At 44.0% G+C, this 21,031-nt stretch overlaps 1 protein-coding gene and 1 pseudogene across 2 annotated transcripts in view; both read right to left on the bottom strand.

The window, feature by feature from the left end:
* Positions 1 to 6,624: 6,624 nt before the first annotated feature.
* The window catches only part of LOC146812411 (uncharacterized), a 249,307-nt gene continuing 234,900 nt past the window's right edge, over positions 6,625 to 21,031 (bottom strand). For both annotated transcript variants that reach the window (XM_085619405.1, XM_085619406.1), the window contains exons 3-4: positions 17,024 to 17,098; positions 6,625 to 8,132 (exon numbers count right to left, since the gene is read on the bottom strand). In XM_085619405.1, the coding sequence (XP_085475531.1) occupies positions 7,660 to 8,132; positions 17,024 to 17,098 (548 nt within the window). In that variant the 3' untranslated portion in view covers positions 6,625 to 7,659. The remainder of the gene's footprint in view (positions 8,133 to 17,023; positions 17,099 to 21,031) is intronic.
* On the bottom strand, positions 6,641 to 7,659 carry LOC146812412 (solute carrier family 2, facilitated glucose transporter member 10 pseudogene; annotated as a pseudogene).

The following is a 21,031-nucleotide window of genomic DNA, read 5'->3' as shown; positions in this document are numbered from 1 at the left end:
TCGGGGTGTTTGGTTTCCTGACAAGTGAGGGGAGGTGCCAGTCACCTTCCCAGAAAGGAGTTTTGAAGAACCTGTGCCTTAAGGAGTGGGATAAGAGAGAGTTTCTGGAATTTGCCTTCCGGGCCGAAGGGTGATTCAACTGTTCAGAAATAATGCAGGGCACATGGCCTTAAGGGGTGCAGAAACATGGGAACAATTCAGTAGACTAGGTTCCAGATCCACATAGGTTTAGCATTAGGTTAGCGTTACTTTGTAATGCTAATCCAATGCTAAACCCTATTTGGGGAATTAACAAAAAAACACTAATTGGTATAAGCCTTGGTTTGTATGGAAAAGTAACGTAAAGCAGTGTTCAACGCTCCTATGCATTGCTTTGCATTAAGGGGGCAATACTTGCTTTTTGATATTAAACCTTATTTACTAACGTTAGTAGATGGAGTTTAGGGCCAAATATTAACTCCACTGTAAAGCAGGCATTGAAAAGAGAAAATAATAATTTCTCCTTAATTTTCCAACTTTGCTTGCGTGCTGCACTGTGCAGCACACATACCAAGTAGGAAAAGCTTTGAAGTGTGTCTAGGCATAGTATTTTGTACAGGAAGGGTGAGCCTTCCTGTACATAAGCTATGCTAGACTCAGGCACTCACCCTAGCACTATGGCGCTAACATGTCTGCCTGGCGAAGAGCAGCTGAAATCCATGCCAGTGCCATTGAGAGGGGAGGAGAGAGGCATATCTCTGTGAATATGATGCTCTCCTGCTCTCTCCCTGTCACGCAACGCAGCGCAGCCTCTTTGAGGGCTACACTTCCGTCTGTGCCAGTTTTCAGAATGTGGGCCTTGGCCTGTTAAAGTTGGTAACACTGGGGCCAAGTACCCGATGTCCTGTTGGTGCCTGTGAAAGCAGTACAAGGCTAGGAGAGAATTAGTCGCTTGGCCAGTGTGTCCCACTGAAAAACCTTTAAGGATGGAGAAAGTCAGTCGCAGCTCATTCTTGTGACTATGAAAGACAGTTTGTATCACTGCACAGTCAGTCATGTGTCAGGGCTGTACCTGTGGGTGGGATGTAGGTTAGGGGCAGAGTCAGTCGGTCTCATGGTAGTTGCCATAAACTTCCAGTCGGGTTTGGAGAGAGTATCATGCCCAGCTTGAGACGGTAAAAAGTGAACAGGGATAGTGTAAAGTCAGCCGCTTGTCTTAGAGATTCTGGGCCGACTCTGGAGCAGAGTTAGTCAAATGGCAAGACAGTGCCCTTTCGAAGGCATGTAGGACTGGACAATCTGTCACATGTCCAGTTGCTGCCTAGAAAGGATACGTAGGTTTGGGCAGACTGGGTGTTCTGTCAGTCTGATGCCAATGAATCATGCAGAGGTTTGAAGGTACCTCTAAAGGCCAGCGTTGAGTGTGTCAAGTGAAACTGCTGCCTTTTGGGAGGACAATAGGGATGGGCATAGTTGGTCACACATTACGTTGTTGCTTATGAGAGGCTGGGATTATGGTGGATGAGGGGGGTCACCTAACGTCACACTTATGCCTGTGAAAGGCAAGTATGGCTGTGGCAGAGTCAGTCTCTTGTCAAGGCTGAGGTTAATGAGTGCCAATTTGATGGAGTCAGGCACATCATGTCAGGCATGTGCCTTTGTGTGGCAGACTTGTGACAGGATCAGCCTCTGGCCTGGTCTTACCATCTTTTCACCTGTTGAGCCGCGCACCAGAGAACTCCAGACGTCCCCTACAAGCCAGATTTCCAGGAGCGCAGAGCTGCTGCTAGAATTACCAGCAGCTATTTTAAGGCATACACTTTACAGAAGTGTGGAAATACTCGGAAGCAACATTGTTTCTATTGAATGTTACTGCAATGGTCACCCAGAAGCAAACTACTGCCAGAGATGCATTTGATGATTTGTGGTAAGTGTGCAGTATTTTCAAAGTCCTCACAGAATTATGGGATCAGATCCAGGAAAATTATACATTTATCCAATTCAATTCAATTCAAAATTACTTTATTGGATAACTGATAAAGTTGACCATAAAAGTTCATATACCTAAATCAATACAGTTTATACCAGTTCCTACAATCATTAAAACCATATCAAGAACATTACAGAATAGATTTGCGGTATTTAAAAACATGTTTTAAAAATACAATTACAGAAGCGATAATAATTTAATTGTCTAGCGACTGCAGAATACGAAACGCTAGTTGACATTGTCTCAGACCTGATCTTTTTAAAACTGGAATGATCCACATTTTTCTAGGGTTAGAGTAAAATTTACAAAAAAACATTATATGTAATGTCGATTGGGTCGAGACATCATCACAGGGATATTTACTGAAGCTTCTGTGTAAAATATTCAATCTGAACCGGGTCAACAGAAATCTCTCATAATCATTTGTTATCAGGGTGATGTACGTTTGAATAGCAGTAGTAGTATAGGTCATAGAATATATTTGGACCGTGGACTTCTTTATTTCTATGGTGTTTCTAATTTCGTCCAAGTTTTTTACAAATTGCTTTAAAATCTTTCCTAGATACAGTACACAATGATTGCGGTTCTTTATAGTATTCAGGGCGGCCTAATTTGGTCAAGAATATTCTTACATATTCTAGCAATCTTATCCGCCTGACTCCTTCTAACGCCTGGGCATCTGTTAATATATGGCGGTTAAAAGATGTCTCCTCTGAAGTCCAAACTTTATGCCATAGGAGGATAGGTTGGATCTTAATTAAGTCCTCCAAATAGGGCATACCCAGTTCTTGATGACATATGTAGTTTGATGTACTGTCTGGGATGCCCAATAGTGACCTGCGAAACTTGTTTTCGGCAGATTGCAAAATGTTTACGCTTGCGAAGCCCCATATTCCTGCTCCATAAGTGGCAATAGCCACATACTTAGCTCTATAAATCTGTAGCATTTCAGAGGGGCAGCGTCTGCCTAGTTTTCTGCTGAAATTTTGCAGAGCCATCAGGGATTTAGTAAATAAACGTTTTCTGGCCTTGATCGCCTGGGACCAAAGACCTGAGTGATCGAATAAAATTCCAATATAGGAAAAGGTTGTGACGCTATCTATTGGCTTGGATTGTATAAGGAGGGTTTTTGTCTTCCTTTTTAGACCAGCCCCGCAATGCATTGTGTACGTTTTCAAACAGTTGATGGTAAGTCCCAAACCTGACATGTAATTAGCAAATGTGTTGACAACATTCTGTAATGCATTAGGAGTGCGGGCCATGAGGACCGCATCATCCGCATACATGAATGCGGGTATAGGCCGGGACGAAGCTGCTGGTTGATCCTTACACTCCTTAACCAGAACAGTTTCTAGGTTATTTATATAAAGTGAGAAGAGAAACGGGGCTAAGATGCACCCTTGTCTTACAACCCTCATCCCATTGAAGTGCTTGGAGCACTCACCCCTCCTTCCATACCAAATCCTACCCCTTGCCGCTGAGTATAACTGCCTTAAAAAAATGACTATTAGGGCATCTACTCCCATCTCCTCTAAAACTGACCAAAGCTTTTCATGATTAACGCAGTCAAATGCCGCTGTTAAGTCCACAAAACCTAAATATAAATTTTCCCTTTTGGCCTTTGTATACTTATCAATAAAAATGTGTAGATTTAGGCCCTGTTCGATTGTCCCCAAGCCTTTTCGGAAGCCGTATTGGAGATCGCTTAATATTGACTTCTCTTCCGCCCACAGCTGTAGCCTATCTAGCAGGACTCGCCCCACTATCTTAATTGTGGAGTCCAGCAAATAGATTGGGTGGTAACAGGCTGGGTTTTCCCTATCGCCTTTTTTAAATATGGGCACTATTATGGATTCATACCAGGTCGGAAGGAAGCCTCTTGAACAGCAAGCGTTGAAGACCTGCGTTAGTAGTGGGCCCCAGAATTCTACATTAAATTAAAAAAGATCTACGGGGATCCCATCAGGCCCCGCAGCCTTCCCCCCTTGACTTGAGTTAATGGCAGAAATTACCTTACCAAGAGTGAAATGTAAAGGTATGTTGCTAGAAATAAGAGGGTGGTCGATTTCTACCTCAATTGCCGAAATGTCCTGATCTGTTTTGATCAAATTTCTGTATAGGCTTGAATAATGAGTGATCCAATCATGCTCGGTTATTGCTGTCTCTATTATGGCATTATCAATTCCAGCCAGGAAGGGGGCATTTACGGCCTTCCAAAAGGCTGATGAGTCACGGTTGAATGAAGCATTGTGTAAGGCCTGCCAAGCATCCTCTTTTAAGACAGACTTTCTTGCCTTTAATTCCCTCTTATATTCATGTCTTGCCTTTCTAATATGATCTAGATCTTTCACTTTAGCATGCAAGGTATTTTTAAGTTTATTATGGGCCTTCGTACACTTATTGTCAAACCACCCATGTTTAATATTACTGTTCTTTCTCCCTTTTACATATAGGGTTTATTTAACAAAGTTGGAAATATTAAAATAATTATTTACAATTTCTTGGTGTGATGAGTACTCATTTAAGCAAATTGAAACCTCGTTAGAGCATCCTTGCATAGCAGAATCACCCCTTTTTAACGTGACAGTTACTTTTACTTTCAACGGAAAGAGTAATGATCAAATGAATGCACCTCTTTTCTTAATTCAGTATGCTTGAATCTCTTGATTGGTGTTTTGGTGTGACACTGAATTTCCACCACTCTGGCCCTAAAACTGTTTTACTGGGTGTGCAAATCTTTCACATAGCCTGTAAAGACATATTCGTCCAATTGAACTGCAGTTCTGTATTACTTAGTTTTATGATTTTCCAATTTCTCTAGTGTATCCTGATCTTGCTTAAGGTTCCAACCATCAACAATGTCCCACTGTTGTCTGGACCCACCACACACACTTTCATTTTCTGAAATGTTTATGATGGTGTTTTATATTCAGAGTAGTGTATTTGTCTCATAGTGGAAGAACACCCGTGGCATTTGTGTTGTCAAATGTGAATGTATGTCCTGACTTCTATATTTCATTCAACTCATGGAATGAACTAGGCTAAAGCCTGACCGACTTGGCATCTCGATTGCCCAAGATATGTGGATAGGGAAAAAGGTGCATCAGTGTGTTGAGCAGATGCACAGGTGCCTTTGATCTGAAGCCAAATTAATAAGGAACATATTGCACAGGAGTTTCAAGGTATTCTATTCTGTCACCAGGATGGTACAGGGAGACAGATGAGCTGCAGATAACACTCTGTGTCATATGCTAGTCCAGTCTGCAATGTGCAATGCTATTTTCCTGATTTTATCCTATAGGTTACCGTAAAGGATCTATGTTGCTAACATTAACAGACAGGTGATTTAACCTTTATTTTTTTTCCTCCTGGTGAATAGGAAAGATAGAGATAGTTGAGGGGTCTTCTGCTCCTGAAGAAAGCCCACAGATGTACACTATAGGAAGCGCTGAAACATTTCACCCACTAAAGATAGTGAGAAAGGTATCCAAATAAGCACCTCTTAACCCCCTCTTTTATTTGTGGGGTGGGGTGATTTTAATGTGAAGAAGCACACGATGGAGAGAGTAACACTGCTTGTGGGATTTGTCATTTGTAGCCAACAAGGGATCGAGAAACACAGAGCACATGGGCCGGGATGCTCTACATGGAAAAAGCACTCAAGGGAGAGTACAACGCAGACTGTGGCGTGTTATGTTGGTGGAGATACACACATCAGAGAGAGTAACACCGGGAGTGAGGAGTACATGAGAGAGAGAGCAACATGCAGCACAGGGGCTTGGGTTCTCGCAAGAGGAAAAACACATCAGAAAACACATGCGCTTTCATGCAGTGGTTAACCAAAAACGAAAAAAGGAGTTACCCAAAAGTGAGCAATAGACCAATGGAAGGCAACCGAGCAAAAGCATGGAAAAGTGTCAATGATATGAGGAAGAGAAAAACACAAGATGGACCAGAAGGGGACAGGAAAGCCACTGAGTTCGATGCAAGCAAATAGGAGTGAAAATAAAATCAACAAATTGCAAGCATTAGGAAAGCTATGTGCCCACTGTAAGTTGTAAGTAAGCCCACAATAGGTCTTTCGCAACCAGACCTCTTGCGCTGCCTTATAGGCAAGATCTAATGAAATGAGTACCCATGCCTCCAAGTTGTTTCCTTCTGACCACACTCGATATTGACATTTTCATATACAGTAACAATAATTGTACTAATTATTTTCAATGTTATGAACATTCAACGAAAAAAAGGTTTTCTTTTTCTCACGCTCATGATGATTTGGCTAAAAACACACTCTATTAAAGGCCATAAATTCGAACGTAATTTTGTAATGCATGAGACAGGCACATAGTGGCATGTTACTTGATGGCTAGACATCCTCTGTACTACAAGGTTTAGATGCTTAAAACACAAGGTCTTCAAACTTTGAACATACTTGGCCCAAACCCAATTGAAAATGCACTCACAAGTGCCATCGTGCTTAATAAAGTGATCGGGTTCAGAGCTCGGGAAATTGTGTGCTCTTACAAGTCCTAGGCTTCTTTTGTAGCATTATTTCCTTTGGCTGAATGAGGTCTCCCACATTATGAGCATAATAAAAAAAACTGCAAACGACCTAAAGCTTGTAGTGCTGATCAAGTCTATGTTGGGCTTGTGATCAAGTCACTGAAACAGTCAGATTGATGCGGTCTCTCCTGACCTCCAGAAGGTGAGAAGTGGTCGGCCCTGGGAGTCACTGGAAACTAGTGAAGCACTCACCATGTACAGTGAAAGGTTTGATGTTTTGATGCTGCTGTTGCGGGACTCCAGTGAGATTCAGAAACTTGCTCAGCCAATTCCAGTGACCGATATTGACATCACAGCACATCCGGCAAGCTGCAGGACTCTTCCTCCAGCTTTGTCAGCTCAGCCCATGGCAACCAAGGTGGGAACAAACTTCACCACACCAAGCCCAATGGGGGTCAAAATGGCTGAAGAATAATGCTGGAGACCCACAGAGCTAAATCTCGTTGATGCATAGCAGTAAAGGACATTGGGTTGGCCAATTAGCTGCTGAAGGAGGACTAAACCAAAGTCAACCAAAGTTCTCATCCTCATGTTGTCCCTGGAGCAAAGGAGGTCAATACATTAATATTGGCACTCACAATTGATTTCAGGGTTAAGTTCCTCGGTTTCTTCAGTGTTCTCTAATGGAATAACTCCCTTATGGGGTTCTTAGTACTGCATGTTTAATTTTGGAGGATGAGATGGTAGGAACAGAATAGTGAAAAGCTGAATAGGGGTTGCCACAATAGCCAATCCAAACATATTTCTAGCCCTCCTTTACATCCCATAAGACAAAAATTCAATGCATACATGTAAAATAACAATTGTCATAATCCCAGTCTCATGAAGTGACCCCAGCATGCCTCGTTGATGAGGACCCACTGTCTCAGAGACAGAGATACAGCATGACATGCCCAAGATGGATATGGTAAATCATAAGATGACGCGCCTGTCACAAGCCATTCAAATGATCCTAACACAACTAAAATTAGGCTTCTCACCAAAAGTAGCAGTTTCTTGGTCAGCATTGATGTTCTACGAACAGGATGATTAGTGATGATTCCTTCCAAACCGCATGCAATGAGAATGCCTAATTCTAAAGCATGGCTTAGGATCTCTTTGAGAAACAACTGGAGATAAACGTTTATCTAAAACTGAGACATGGAGGGTAGTATGGTCACAAGCCGGCATACAAAGATGGCCCCAAAGATCAAATAAATGACCCTGGACAACAGCTGATAGAAGATGATTATTCCCCAAATTTTTGCCAGAATAGCTCCTTTTGCCAAAGCACCTCCAAGGATATTTTGTAGGGATGTCTGGTGGGAGTTGTTTATCTGAAGCCGATGCAGGGCGAAAACAATGCACACAGCCAAGTATCCCTTAATTGACCCAACTGTAATATCCACTACGAAGGACAACAGATGATAAAAGATGATTCTTTTAAAAAGGCAGATCACGAAAGTTTCAATTACCACAGCAGGTAAGAGGATCTCTTCTATAAGCCACCAGAAGTAGACATTTATCAGACTTAACAAGTCGCCGTAAATGATTGCATACCCACTTGCAATGGCGCAGGTAGTGAGCAGAACCTTGGGCAGGATGAATTGCAAACCAGACCCTAAAAGACAATTTAAAAAGGAGTGTACATTTCAAAATTAATTTTGTAATAGCTTTAAAAGTCATCAACTGTCATCAGAATTACAAGCTGATATTTGATTGTCGTTTATTTACATTTTTCCATTGCCCTCACATCACTGCTTTTGATTGTTTTTATAAAGAGGAAAGGCAGGAAAGATGAGTAGGAGAGCAAATACATTAAAGGGGCCATCCAATGAAAAGAAAACAGAACTTGTCCTCCTACCCCTTGACACATGTCAATCATCTACAAAAGGGCTCTACAATGTCCCTTTGTTTAAAAATCCCTGGTTGGTCTGTGTGGACTATTGTGACATCATTCAATGAATGGCTCCTTAACACTAGAGTGGAAGGTTGTGGGTTTAGTGCCACAAGCGCCCCCTCAGTCCCAGGAATGCCACCTCCCCCGGGCTATATTTAAAGATAAGGTGTGGGGGGGCTTCAAGCCCCCCCACACAGCCCCAGGGACCACCAGCACCCGAAGCTTAATATTTGTCAAAGGGTGGCCTCATGGCACCCCTTGTGGAGCCGTAAATGGACCTGAAGACTGCCACCCCCTAGGGCAGGCTCCAGCAATGTCGTGGGATGCCCACCCCTGGGACATTGCAGTTTGCATTGGCTTGGAGAGAGCAGTGTTCCTGCGAAGCCATAGCGAACCCTGGTCCGCTTCATGGAAGCAAGAGCATGGAATATGCTCTCGCTTCCACGAAGTGGAGCAGAATTAATTTTGGACAGAGGGAGATGCATGTTTGCAGCTCCCTCTGTCCAAAAGCAATGCCGGCTCCTACAGAGGGTGGGAAGCCAGCAGGGACCCCAATGAGCTGGCCATGCCCTTGGGAGTGGGATCCCGGTGCAATATCAGCTCGGGAAGGGGGGCCACACAGGCCCATTTCCCCATAAAAAAGAAAAAAAAAACATGAAGGCTTGGCCCCTGGGGATGGTGTCCCCAGGGCCAAAATCAGCCTGTGGAGTAGAACCGCACTGGCCCCCTCTACTTTAAAAAAATAATACATATACATACGAAGCACTGGCCTTAGGGGATGGGGTCCCGAGGCTGAAATTGGTCTGGTGAGGGGTGCTGCGCTGCCCCTTCCTTTTTTTTAGCAACAGAAAAAATGAGCCATGCCCAGAGGAATGGGGTCCCTGAGGCCCAAAATTGTCCAGGGAAGGGGGGCCACGCAAATCGCTGAGGCCCCGCCCCCTTTCTCGACCACTCTGCAAACGCGCCTTTTTGGGCGCTGCTGGGAGTGGGATGAAGTCTTACTTAGGGGCCAACAAGACCTCCTGTTACCTCCAGTAAGCCTCACACATTTGGATTGCTGAGAGGTGGTGTGAGGCCAAGCCCCCTTTCTTCACCACTCAGCAAATGTGCCTCTCAGTGCACTGCTGGTGGGGGGATGGGTGGGTATTTGCGACAAGTCTGGCCACTGGCAATCATTCGGGTAGCATTATAACCCATCGTTCCTTTGCTCACCATGCCGCCTCATATTTGACTCAGTGATATGCAAATCAGTTTTTACCTTGCTTCAATAGGACCATTCCAGCCTGAACTGCCGAGATAGACCAAGGCTGAGGTTGACTTCATGATTATTGATTCTTCTTTACTGGAACGTTTGCCTTAAAGATAATTTACATTCCCCCTGACTTTGATTTTCTGCCTCTAGCATTTTAAGTGATCTTTATTCTGTCTCAAAGCAATATAAATTCGATATATAACATAGAAATGTGTCTATATTATATGTTTGCATGCTTTAGCATAACACCAAAGTTGCAATTGCATTGTGACTAACGTTTGTGTAGAAAACCCATTCTACTATATTTACCTCAGAACATTTTGGGGCTTTTCCCTCCTCTCTCACACCGTAAAAACGGTTTTACTAAAATGTCTGACTATTTAGGGTGGGGAAAATACCTGCATGAGGTTTGTGAATAACCACAAATGTACACGTTTGTGGATGTTCACCACTTTCTGCTGAGATGCCCACTCTGGAACAAACACAGTCTGACCCTTTGAGATTTACTCACATGTAAACATTGACCATACTGGGGACTTTTTCAGTGTCAATCATGAATCTGTAATGATTGGAGTGAATGGGTTCTCTTACCAATTTACAGGTGAGAGACAGTGCTAATTACTAATCGTCCCTTCCAAAAAGCATGCAATGCGTTAAGAAAGGTGGGAGTAATATTCACCAGAGACAGTAAGGGGTTCTGGGAATGGAACTTCAATGGGTTACTTCTCCACTTCAGAAAAGATGAACAGAGCAGGAGGAGGCACCCATGCCATATCTGTTTGTTCAAAATGATCATCCTTCACAAATTTTTAAACATTCTATGAAACACTCTTTTTTAGGTAAAAAAGATTTTTTTTTACAAGAATAGTGAGTTATTCAGTCCAGTACTGTTGGATGGGAGCTCACCTCAGCTTTCTTTGAAAAAGTTATCTGCCTCCGTGTGACAGGTGAGTGTTTAAGCTACTAAATGATAGTTTTCATCCTATTGTCTATTCTCTATTCTAGTTCTAAATGATCTTTTCTATTTTACTGGATTTTTCCTATTGCAGTTCTGCTATGTTTCAAATACTTTCATTTATTTATTTATTTTGTAAGTCAATAGCAAACAGTAAACAATTACATAAAACATAAACTAGAAGATGAGACATATTAAATAATACGAACATAAATAGCTTCCATAATGTCAAACTAACACAAAAGTCACATAGTTCCACACATTTAAAGCAAGCTAAATAAAAACACCTCTTACATCATAAATACCACAGCATCATAAATACCACAGTCACAGAGGGATAAGTACATAAATAATACAACATAACAAATAACGAAATATTAATCTTTGAGCCATTGTAGGTGCTAAATGATCGACTAAAGCCCCCCAGGTTCTTAAGGCTCAATCTTTGTTTCTGTGTCCCATTAATAGCATTTAAGCTAGATTCCAGCTTACATATAGCATATAGCCTTCCTCTCCACATTTCGAAGGTGGGGGGATCTTTCTGCCACCAGAGTGATGCTATGCATAGTCTTGCCACAGCCACAGCTATAAAAACTAAATATCTAAATGTCTACATTTCCTGGGTGGCCATGGCATCTTCCAAAACTCCGAAGAGATTAACTGTTGGTGTAATCACAAGCTGTGCCCCTGTAACCTCCGGCATTAAGAGCTGCATCTTATTTATCAGATGTCTCAGCTCGGGGCATGCGAAAAAAGTTCACACTGTCAGCCCAATCCATCTCACAGCGAGTGCATTTGCCCTCATTTAAGCCATTCCATTATGCAATCTTTGCAGGAGTATAGTATGAGTTAAACATAGATTTATATTGTTGTGTTTTAAGACTGGATGAAATCAAAAGTTTATCAGCCAATACAATAGATTCTTGTAAACTATTCCCTCCCTGAGACAATCTGGTATTCCATTGTAAATGCTGTACCTTCAAATCATCATTCTGTATTTCAATGAGAGTTTGATGTAAGACACCAATCTTTCCTCGCCTCCAAACTAGTTCTAACAAATTACATTTCTGAGCCAGGCAGACACCCCCTCTTTTTACAAGATAGTCCCGGATCTGCAAGTATTTTAAAAAGTCAAATTCTGACATCAGTGAAGCGTAGGGTTTAACACCACTGCTATCCACTAATTCTCCCAAAGTCTGCTTTTTGCCTCCATCTGGCCATAGTAACATCGGAAAAAATAGAGGGGAACAATTCTGAAGAGGAGGTAGGCATATAAAGATTAAACCTGTCAATCTCCAAGTATCTCCGTATCTGAAGCCATGCCTTATGCGCAGCTTGAACCACCTTAAAGCGGGTTTTGCTTTATAGTAACTGGGCTCAAGAATTTGGAAGAAGCTCCTCTCTGCTTTGGGGCCCAAAAGCATTTGGAAAATATGTGGGGATTCATCTAGCTTAACTTCTCCATCCCCTACCAGTAAAATTCCCATTTGTTGAAGTAAACATGCCCAATAATAAAACCGGAATTTAGGGACTGCCGAGCCCCCTCGAGAGCATGGAAGGGTCATTTACATCATAACTCGGCGAGGTTTGACCTGAGCCCACAGAAAACTGCTACATATAGACTGTAGTTTCTGAAGTTGCTTCCCTGTGAGTTCCAGGGGGACCGCCCTAAAGTAGTACAGGACCCTTGGTAAAATATTCATCTTTAAAATGTTACACCTTCCATCCATTGACAGATGAAGGCCTTCCATTCTCTCTAGTTCCCTTTTTCATTTACCACAGCATGGGGTCCCAGTTAGACAATACCATCTTGTCTAGGCATGCATTAATACGATTACGTACCCCTAAATATGTTGCCTCCTCCGTAACTCTAGAATCATTAAAGAGTGCTTGGTCTGTGCATATTACCTGTGTCTTGGCTAAATTTAGCTTATAGCCGGATCCTTTCCCAAATAGTGTTGTTAATCGTTCAATCTCTGCCAAAGTCTTAGCTGGATCGGGCGTGACTATCGCTATACAGTCTGCATATGATAGTATATTAATCCGTTCCTGCCCAGGACACGCTGGTTGAATATTTAGCAGTACAAAAGGGGGTGGTGATGGACGGAGCATCAGAACCAATCAAACACTCACACCTAGTCAACAGATCTGGGTTTGATCCATCACCGTTCTTTAGCCCACTCTGCCACCCAAGTTCAGACATGGCCATATGCAAATCAGTCTGACGCTGTGCCTCATGGGAACAGTCCAGCCCGAACTGCCAAGCCATGCCTTCCCTGGACTGGAAACAAGCTTCCTAGGACCGGTTTCTGGCATTTCAGCCGTCTTCAGCCAGGCTTGCTTGAATCCAGTGGCAAAGTGAGCAAGGGACTCACGTCTGAGCATACCCTGCCAAATTATGGCGAACAAAGCAGTACAAAAGGGGGTGGTGATGGACGGAGCATCAGAACCAATCAAACACTCACACCCAGTCAACAGATCTGGGTTTGATCCATCACCGTTCTTTAGCCCACTCTGCCACCCAAGTTCAGACATGGCCATATGCAAATCAGTCTGACGCTGTGCCTCATGGGAACAGTCCAGCCCGAACTGCCAAACCATGCCTTCCCTGGACCGGAAACAAGCTTCCTAGGACCGGTTTCTGGCATTTCAGCCGTCTTCAGCCACGCTTGCTTGAATCCAGTGGCAAAGTGAGCAAGGGACTCACGTCTGAGCATACCCTGCCAACTTATGGCGAACAAAGCAGTACAAAAGGGGGTGGTGATGGACGGAGCATCAGAACCAATCAAACACTCAAACCCAGTCAACAGATCTGGGTTTGATCCATCACCGTTCTTTAGCCCACTCTGCCACCCAAGTTCAGACATGGCCATATGCAAATCAGTCTGACGCTGTGCCTCATGGGAACAGTCCAGCCCAAACTGCCAAGCCATGCCTTCCTTGGACCGGAAACAAGCTTCCTAGGACCGGTTTCTGGCATTTCAGCCGTCTTCAGCCAGGCTTGCTTGAATCCAGTGGCAAAGTGAGCAAGGGACTCACGTCTGAGCATACCCTGCCAACTTATGGCGAACAAAGCAGTACAAAAGGGGGTGGTGATGGACGGAGCATCAGAACCAATCAAACACTCACACCCAGTCAACAGATCTGGGTTTGATCCATCACCGTTCTTTAGCCCACTCTGCCACCCAAGTTCAGACATGGCCATATGCAAATCAGTCTGATGCTGTGCCTCATGGGAACAGTCCAGCCCGAACTGCCAAGCCATGCCTTCCCTGGACTGGAAACAAGCTTCCTAGGACCGGTTTCTGGCACTTCAGCCGTCTTCAGCCAGGCTTGCTTGAATCCAGTGGCAAAGTGAGCAAGGGACTCACGTCTGAGCATACCCTGCCAACTTATGGCGAACAAAGCAGTACAAAAGGGGGTAGTGATGGACGGAGCATCAGAACCAATCAAACACTCACACCCAGTCAACAGATCTGGGTTTGATCCATCACCATTCTTTAGCCCACTCTGCCACCCAAGTTCAGACATGGCCATATGCAAATCAGTCTGACGCTGTGCCTCATGGGAACAGTCCAGCCCGAACTGCCAAGCCATGCCTTCCCTGGACCAGAAACAAGATTCCTAGGACCGGTTTCTGGCATTTCAGCTGTCTTCAGCCAGGCTTGCTTGAATCCAGTGGCAAAGTGAGCAAGGGACTCACGTCTGAGCATACCCTGCCAACTTATGGCGAACAAAGCAGTACAAAAAGGGGTGGTGATGGACGGAGCATCAGAACCAATCAAACACTCACACCCAGTCAACAGATCTGGGTTTGATCCATCACCGTTCTTTAGCCCACTCTGCCACCCAAGTTCAGACATGGCCATATGCAAATCAGTCTGACGCTGTGCCTCATGGGAACAGTCCAGCCCGAACTGCCAAGCCATGCCTTCCCTGGACCGGAAACAAGCTTCCTAGGACCGGTTTCTGGCATTTCAGCCGTCTTCAGCCAGGCTTGCTTGAATCCAGTGGCAAAGTGAGCAAGGGACTTACGTCTGAACATACCCTGACAACTTATGGCGAACAAAGCAGTACAAAAGGGGGTGGTGATGGACGGAGCATCAGAACCAATCAACCACTCACACCGTCAACAGATCTGGGTTTGATCCATCACCGTTCTTTAGCCCACTCTCCCACCCAAGTTCAGACATGGCCATATGCAAATCAGTCTGACGCTGTGCCTCATGGGAACAGTCCAGCCCGAATATTTAGGCTGTTCTCCAACAAATTCAGGAATGGATTAATATAAAGAGCAAAGAGTAGAGGGGAGCAAGGACAGCCTTGACATGTGCCCCTTGATATAGGTACGAGATTAGATTCAAGCCCCGTAGCACATACTCGGACCACTGGAGATCCATACATGGTACTAACTGCCTGAATAAAACCAGACCCAAAGCCTTGCCGCCGCATAGTTGCCCATAAGAATTCCCAGGAGACGCGGTCAAATATCTTCTCTGCGTCAAGTAGCACAACTCCACAAGGAGATTTTTGTACATTAGCGGAGTCCAACATGGCAACTACCCGCCCTATATGATTGACCGTGCCTCTTCCTGGAATAAAACGATGCTGGCAGAAAGAGACTAAGGGAGTTATCATTTGGGAGAGTCATGTGGCCAATATTTTTGCATAGACTTTCCCATCACAGTTGAGAAGGGAGATGGGTCTATACGATCCTAGTAATGTAGGTGGTTTATCCTTTTTAAAAAAAATAACAATGCTGGCTACATCCCATGACTCTCGGGCTTCCCCTTTCTGTGCTTCCTAAAATACAGTGAGCATGTCTGTTTGTATCTCAGGTAAAAAAGCTTTATAAAATTCTACTGGGAGCTTGTCGGGACCTGCAACCTTCCCTGTTGCTAGAGCGCCAACTGCCTCCGTGAGCTCTTCCATCATTAAAGGTTCTTCTAAATACCTCTAATCCTCTATACTTAACATCCTCCTGTATGGATCTTTATAGAAGCATTCAGTTCTCTCCTGATTATTAATATTCTCTGAATATAGCTCCTCATAAAGGGCCCTAAAGACCTCCATGACCTCCCCCGGTGTTTCTACTATATTCCCAGTTGAATTTTCAATAGCAGTAATTATATTTTTAACCTCCTAACACCTAATTTTCTTGGCCAAGCATCTCCCGGTTGCCTCACCGTACTTATAGCATTCTCTTCTGAACAAATTATATATTTTTCCCATATCCTTAGCCCACTACCCATTTATCCTGGCTTTACAGCGAGCCACCTCCATCTGCACATGTAAAATATCTGATTTTCGCTGCAGAGCATATATCAGGGAATACTCGACTTGTTGCAGGTTATCATAAAACCCCTGTAGGAGCTGTCTCTGTTGTTTCTGAACATATAATCCAAAACTCAAGATCTCCCCCCTTAGTCCAGCTTTTAGCGCATCCCAAACAGTGCTGCATTTGACAGAATTACGATTGATGGCCAGAAACTGGTTTAACCACCGTCATATATGACAAATGAATTGCTCATTAAGTAATACACTGAGTCCCGAGACCCCTGGACTCCCAGTGCTCACCTCATCAGGACCCATAGAGAGGGCAGCCTTCCCTATCAAGCCTCCATCCTGTCCAGTATTCTTTCCCTTCCTTGCCGCCATGAAGATAGACGGTGTCGTTCTCTTCCCTGGACCCGCGGGTTCTGAAGAGCTGCCGCTGTCCGTGACCACTCCACGTCATTGTTTGGCCAGGCCGGTTTCCGGGGCTCTGCTCGAGGAAGTGGATTCCCCTGCGCCACGCGTCTTTCACCCTCTGACGTTCTTTGGCAGCATCCTTAACCATGCTGCTCCAAGCCAATTCACTGCCAAGAGTCGACACACTCCTCGTGGGAGACGCTGTACAAGCGGTGCACCCGGGTCAGCAGATCGAGAACCACACACCATTGACTCATGAGTGCTTTCTTTCCACACACTGCGCTGCCATGCTTCCCATATGGGAGTTGAGGAGGTGATCGGTTACGAGGCTCACTCAGCCAGCAAAGCGGCCGCCATCTTGCCCCCCTACACGTGTTTCAAATACCATGCTACGGGCGACTGTGGGCATATGCCAGCCTTCATGCTCCAATTCAGTAATTAGTGTATATACCTGATGATCCCAGAGTGGGCCTTACCCAAACTGCCAGTGCTGCTTTTGCAGTGAGTCAGCAGTTCTGTAGACTTGACGAGGTTGTGAGATGAATAGGAGAGCATTGGGGGATTTATGGGACCACAATAGAGGCTGCAGAGTGCAGAACTGTCTGTTTCAGTCAAACAATTCTAACAAAATAGATGGAAGTCACTGGTGCTGAGTAAACAAACAGAGACATGCAGACACCCATATGGGCACACATATGAGCACACATGACTTACCTTGTGTCATGGCCTCTTCTGGCGGGGAAGATTCTGCAGAACTCGATTTTGTGGCACTTGTCTTTCCATGAGGAACTTAAAGAGATAAGAACAAAGGCCCTCAAGTACAAAGCAATTTTACAGGTTATAAAGGTCAAAGTGGAGTCTTTGCAAAGACAAAGTTGCATTTTAAATGTACAAAACCCAAATTACAATTCAGTAAAATGTTACAGAATTGCAATTTGGATTTGCGAGTCAATACCAAATCTGTATTATGAAGGAGGCACGTAAAGAGTGTCCTTTCCAAATACTGATTCCTCAAATTATGCATTGATGTTTTTTGACGAAATCCAGTTGCAAGTCGCTAATATGTTACCACCAGTTCAAGGAGGTGATAACCAATTGCAAATGGGAAGGTATCTCCAATGCCCCCTTCCTCTTTGTGAATGTGGACATAATTTTTTTTGTAACTGTTTTTATTAAACCATGACATGTTTGTACATCCAAAGAGCATAACTATTGTAACATCAATCTTGTTTTACATTAGATTTTTCTGTTCCTAATGACAAATGAAAGTCCACATCCATAGAGCATAAAAGCGTTCCCTACCTCTCTCTTACCGATGTACCCGCCAAGCTTCCCAAATTTTCCGTCCTTTCTTGGGGCACCCTCTACTTTTATAGATCACTGACGCAGCGTGCCAGCACCAATCAAGGTCATTTTCGCATTCCTCCAACGTGGGGGTGGATATTGCCCCCCACTTCCGAGCAATGTTCAGTTTGGCCACTACTGCAGCCAATCCCAGCCAGATCTTAAAATCTCTAGGCCAGTCTTCATTCCCCTCCGTGACCAGAAGGAGCAATTTGGTGTCCAGTGGAACCTCCACCCCCACATGACAGACATTTCCCTAGCGACCTTAAACCAAAATGCTTGAATGCTCGGGCACTCCCAGAGTAGGTGATAAAAGGATCCCTCCATCCCACATCCTCTGTGGAAACTGATGTCTACACACCTGCCCATTCTAGAGAGTACTGATCTGCGGTAATACACTCTATGCAATATTTTTAGTTGGATGAGTCTGAATCTAGCACGGATTGCCACTTCCCTTGGGCCTTGAAGTACTCCCACCCATTCCTCATCCTCTGTTGTACCGACATCTTGTTCCCATGTCTGTCTGAGTGCGGTCGTGGAGTCTGGGGCATTGTTGATTATTTTCCTTTAAATATGGAAATTGTTTTGTCTCGTATCTGCTATGTGAGTACTCGATCCTCTGAAAGGAAAACAAGTTGCCTTTTAAAAAATATATTATTTTACTCAAAAGCAATCATAGACTCCAGCAGGGCACCATGCTTGTGAATCTGGCTAATTGTAATGGGTGCCAATTTGCTACCTACTTCATGCAGATTAATGAAGTAGGTCGAATGGCAATCCACTGCTATTCTGTATTTTGTGACCCAACCTATTAATGCATAGATTGGTTTGCAAAATACTAATGTAGTCAGTAGAAGTCAGTACGTAAATTGCGACATAAGGCCCAAAACCTACGCAGTGGCAGAGTGGACAGCGAGTACCATTAATTAATATGGGCATAGGAACACTAACTTAGAAAGGAGTATTGCTTATAGTAGGAGGCACATTCCACTGCCAATTTTTTGTAAGCTGAAATTAGCTTCAGGAAAACAGAAAGACTTATTGTCAGCAAATAACATGTACAGCCAATTCCCTTGTATGGAAAAGTGCTGGAATCATAATATAACTAGTGTGCTGAAAATAGCATGTTCCCAGAATACATCACTGATGTTCTTTTATTTGAAAATGTTGATGGATGAAATACAATAATAACAAAAGAAAATTATTTCAGAAATGCCTCTTTTCTCACCAAATTGTGTATAATTTCTAGGAAATATGATTAAATGAGTAGGCTAAAAATATATAGTTGGATTGCATGCGCAGCTCAGGACCTAGGGCCTGATTAGGATGGCGGGTGGATTTACGTCTGACCTATCGGAAATGGGACCGACCAACTAGCCGTCGGCGGTCCCGCCGTAGGGATTACAATGCGACTAACTGCAAGGCGGTCGCACCGTGTATTCTTTGCTGGCTGCAGCACCCGCTGCAATGCAATAAATGAACCCTGCAAATATCCCTGCACAACGTGGCAGGCACCATGCTGTGCCTGCCACATGGTGCAGAGATATGTAGAGGGCACCAAAGGTGCACCTCACTGCCCACGTTGGAGATCCAGGGGGCAAGGGGGGCCCGCTACAGGGCCCCAAAGTCCCTTTCTGCCTGCCTGTTCATGGTAGGTTAACCGCCATGAACAGGCAGGCAGAAAGGGACATCGTAATCCTGATGGCAGTACCTGACAGGCACCACCACAATTGTAGGGAATAGGGCCCCCTCCGCCACACTGTCGGGCTCAGTGCATCGGATGCGTGGCAGTCGGTCTTTCCGACCGCCACCCATCCACCCACCATTGAAATATGGCGGCCGGATATGATGGGTTTGATTGCGGTGGGACCGCCACCAATGATGGCGGTCCCATCCTCATCCTAATTGGGCCCTAAATCCTGATCCCTGTGCAAACAGAACTTTTATCACACCCTCTGTTTCCCATAAAAGATTCCAGCAGAATCTGGAGACTGTTGCTGAAGTTTTTAAGATTAAAGGCCTGAAAAAAATGCAAAACATGTTGAATTTGGGGCCAGGATTATGAAGCCATTTAGCAGTCACAAAGCCTGTGATCTGCTAAATCACAGGGTTTGCAACCGCTAAATGGCTTTTTAAAGTGTACTAAACCCATTGTATGATTCAGTAACATGTTACTAAATTGCAAATTTAGCATAGAAAGGCATAACAAATTGCTACATGGACAGTGCATTTATAGGGGTTCCTTCTAAATAGCAATTTGTTGTGGTATGAATGAATGTTTCATGAGTAAAATCCGGTTCCAAAACATTGAAAAGCAACCGACTCCAGAATGGGGTGCTGGCAAACTGTCCTCAGCAATTTGTCACCTACCTCATGAACATTGTTGAGGTAGGCCAGATTACAATGTGCAATGATTCAGAATTTTGTGATCCAAACTATTCGTCCATATGTCAGTTTGCAAAATTCTTTTCTATTCACAAAAAGTCGATGCCGAATTTACGACTGCTTTTTGTGTTTTGAAATGTCATACATCTGGCAATTATTATATCACATACTGATTCCTGTTTTTGTGCCTCATTTACATCTTGACAACCCGGAATAGGAGGTCTTTACCGCATCTGGTAACTCTCCTTGTGATAATGTTATTTAACACGTGTGGTAAATGCATCGCCATATTCTGCACAGCTTGTAATGAGGGCCATAGTTTAGTTTTTTATTCATCAAGACTTTTGCAATGAGCCTTTAAACGGGAGTTGATATTAAATTCCATGTTAATGTAAAGGCAAATTAAAATGACTATTGGTAAGAATATTTTAAGTTACTTTCTTTTTTTTCTATGTTACAATTTGGGGTAGGAGGAACTCACAAGGTTTCCCTCTGCGGAATTCTGTGGAGCTACATAAAAACTTGCACAATTCCGCAGAGTTCCAAAAGCCGGTGGAATCGGCAAGTAACACTCATTGTTAGTACCCAGAGATTGTTCCGCACTGCAAAATTAGCGCAAACATCACCACATGACTGCCCGCAACATTCCGCATTGAGAAAATCTCACCAAGAAGCCATTTTATTTATTTATTTATTTATTTTTCACATTTATAGAGCGCACTGTTACCCAGAGGTGTCCTGGCGCTAGTTGAGAGAGTGTGTATGAACAGGGGCTTACTGAGTGAAAAGCCAAGTCTTTAGAGCTTTGCTAAATGACAGAAGGTCCGGCAGTTGTCTGAGGTTCAGCGGCAACGCATTCCATGCTTTTGCTGCCCCTAGAGAGAAGCTCCTACCTCCCCAACGAGCTTTCCTGACTCTGGGAATGACTACCAGACCCTGCTCAGCTGATCTCAGGAGTCTTGTCGGTCTATGCCATTGAAAAAGTTGAGAAAT

This window comes from Triturus cristatus, chromosome 7, assembly GCF_964204655.1.
Source record: "Triturus cristatus chromosome 7, aTriCri1.1, whole genome shotgun sequence".
NCBI classification, from domain to species: Eukaryota; Metazoa; Chordata; class Amphibia; order Caudata; family Salamandridae; genus Triturus; species Triturus cristatus.
The sequence above is the reverse complement of the archived record's forward strand: the minus strand, read 5'-3'. Positions and strand labels throughout refer to the sequence as shown.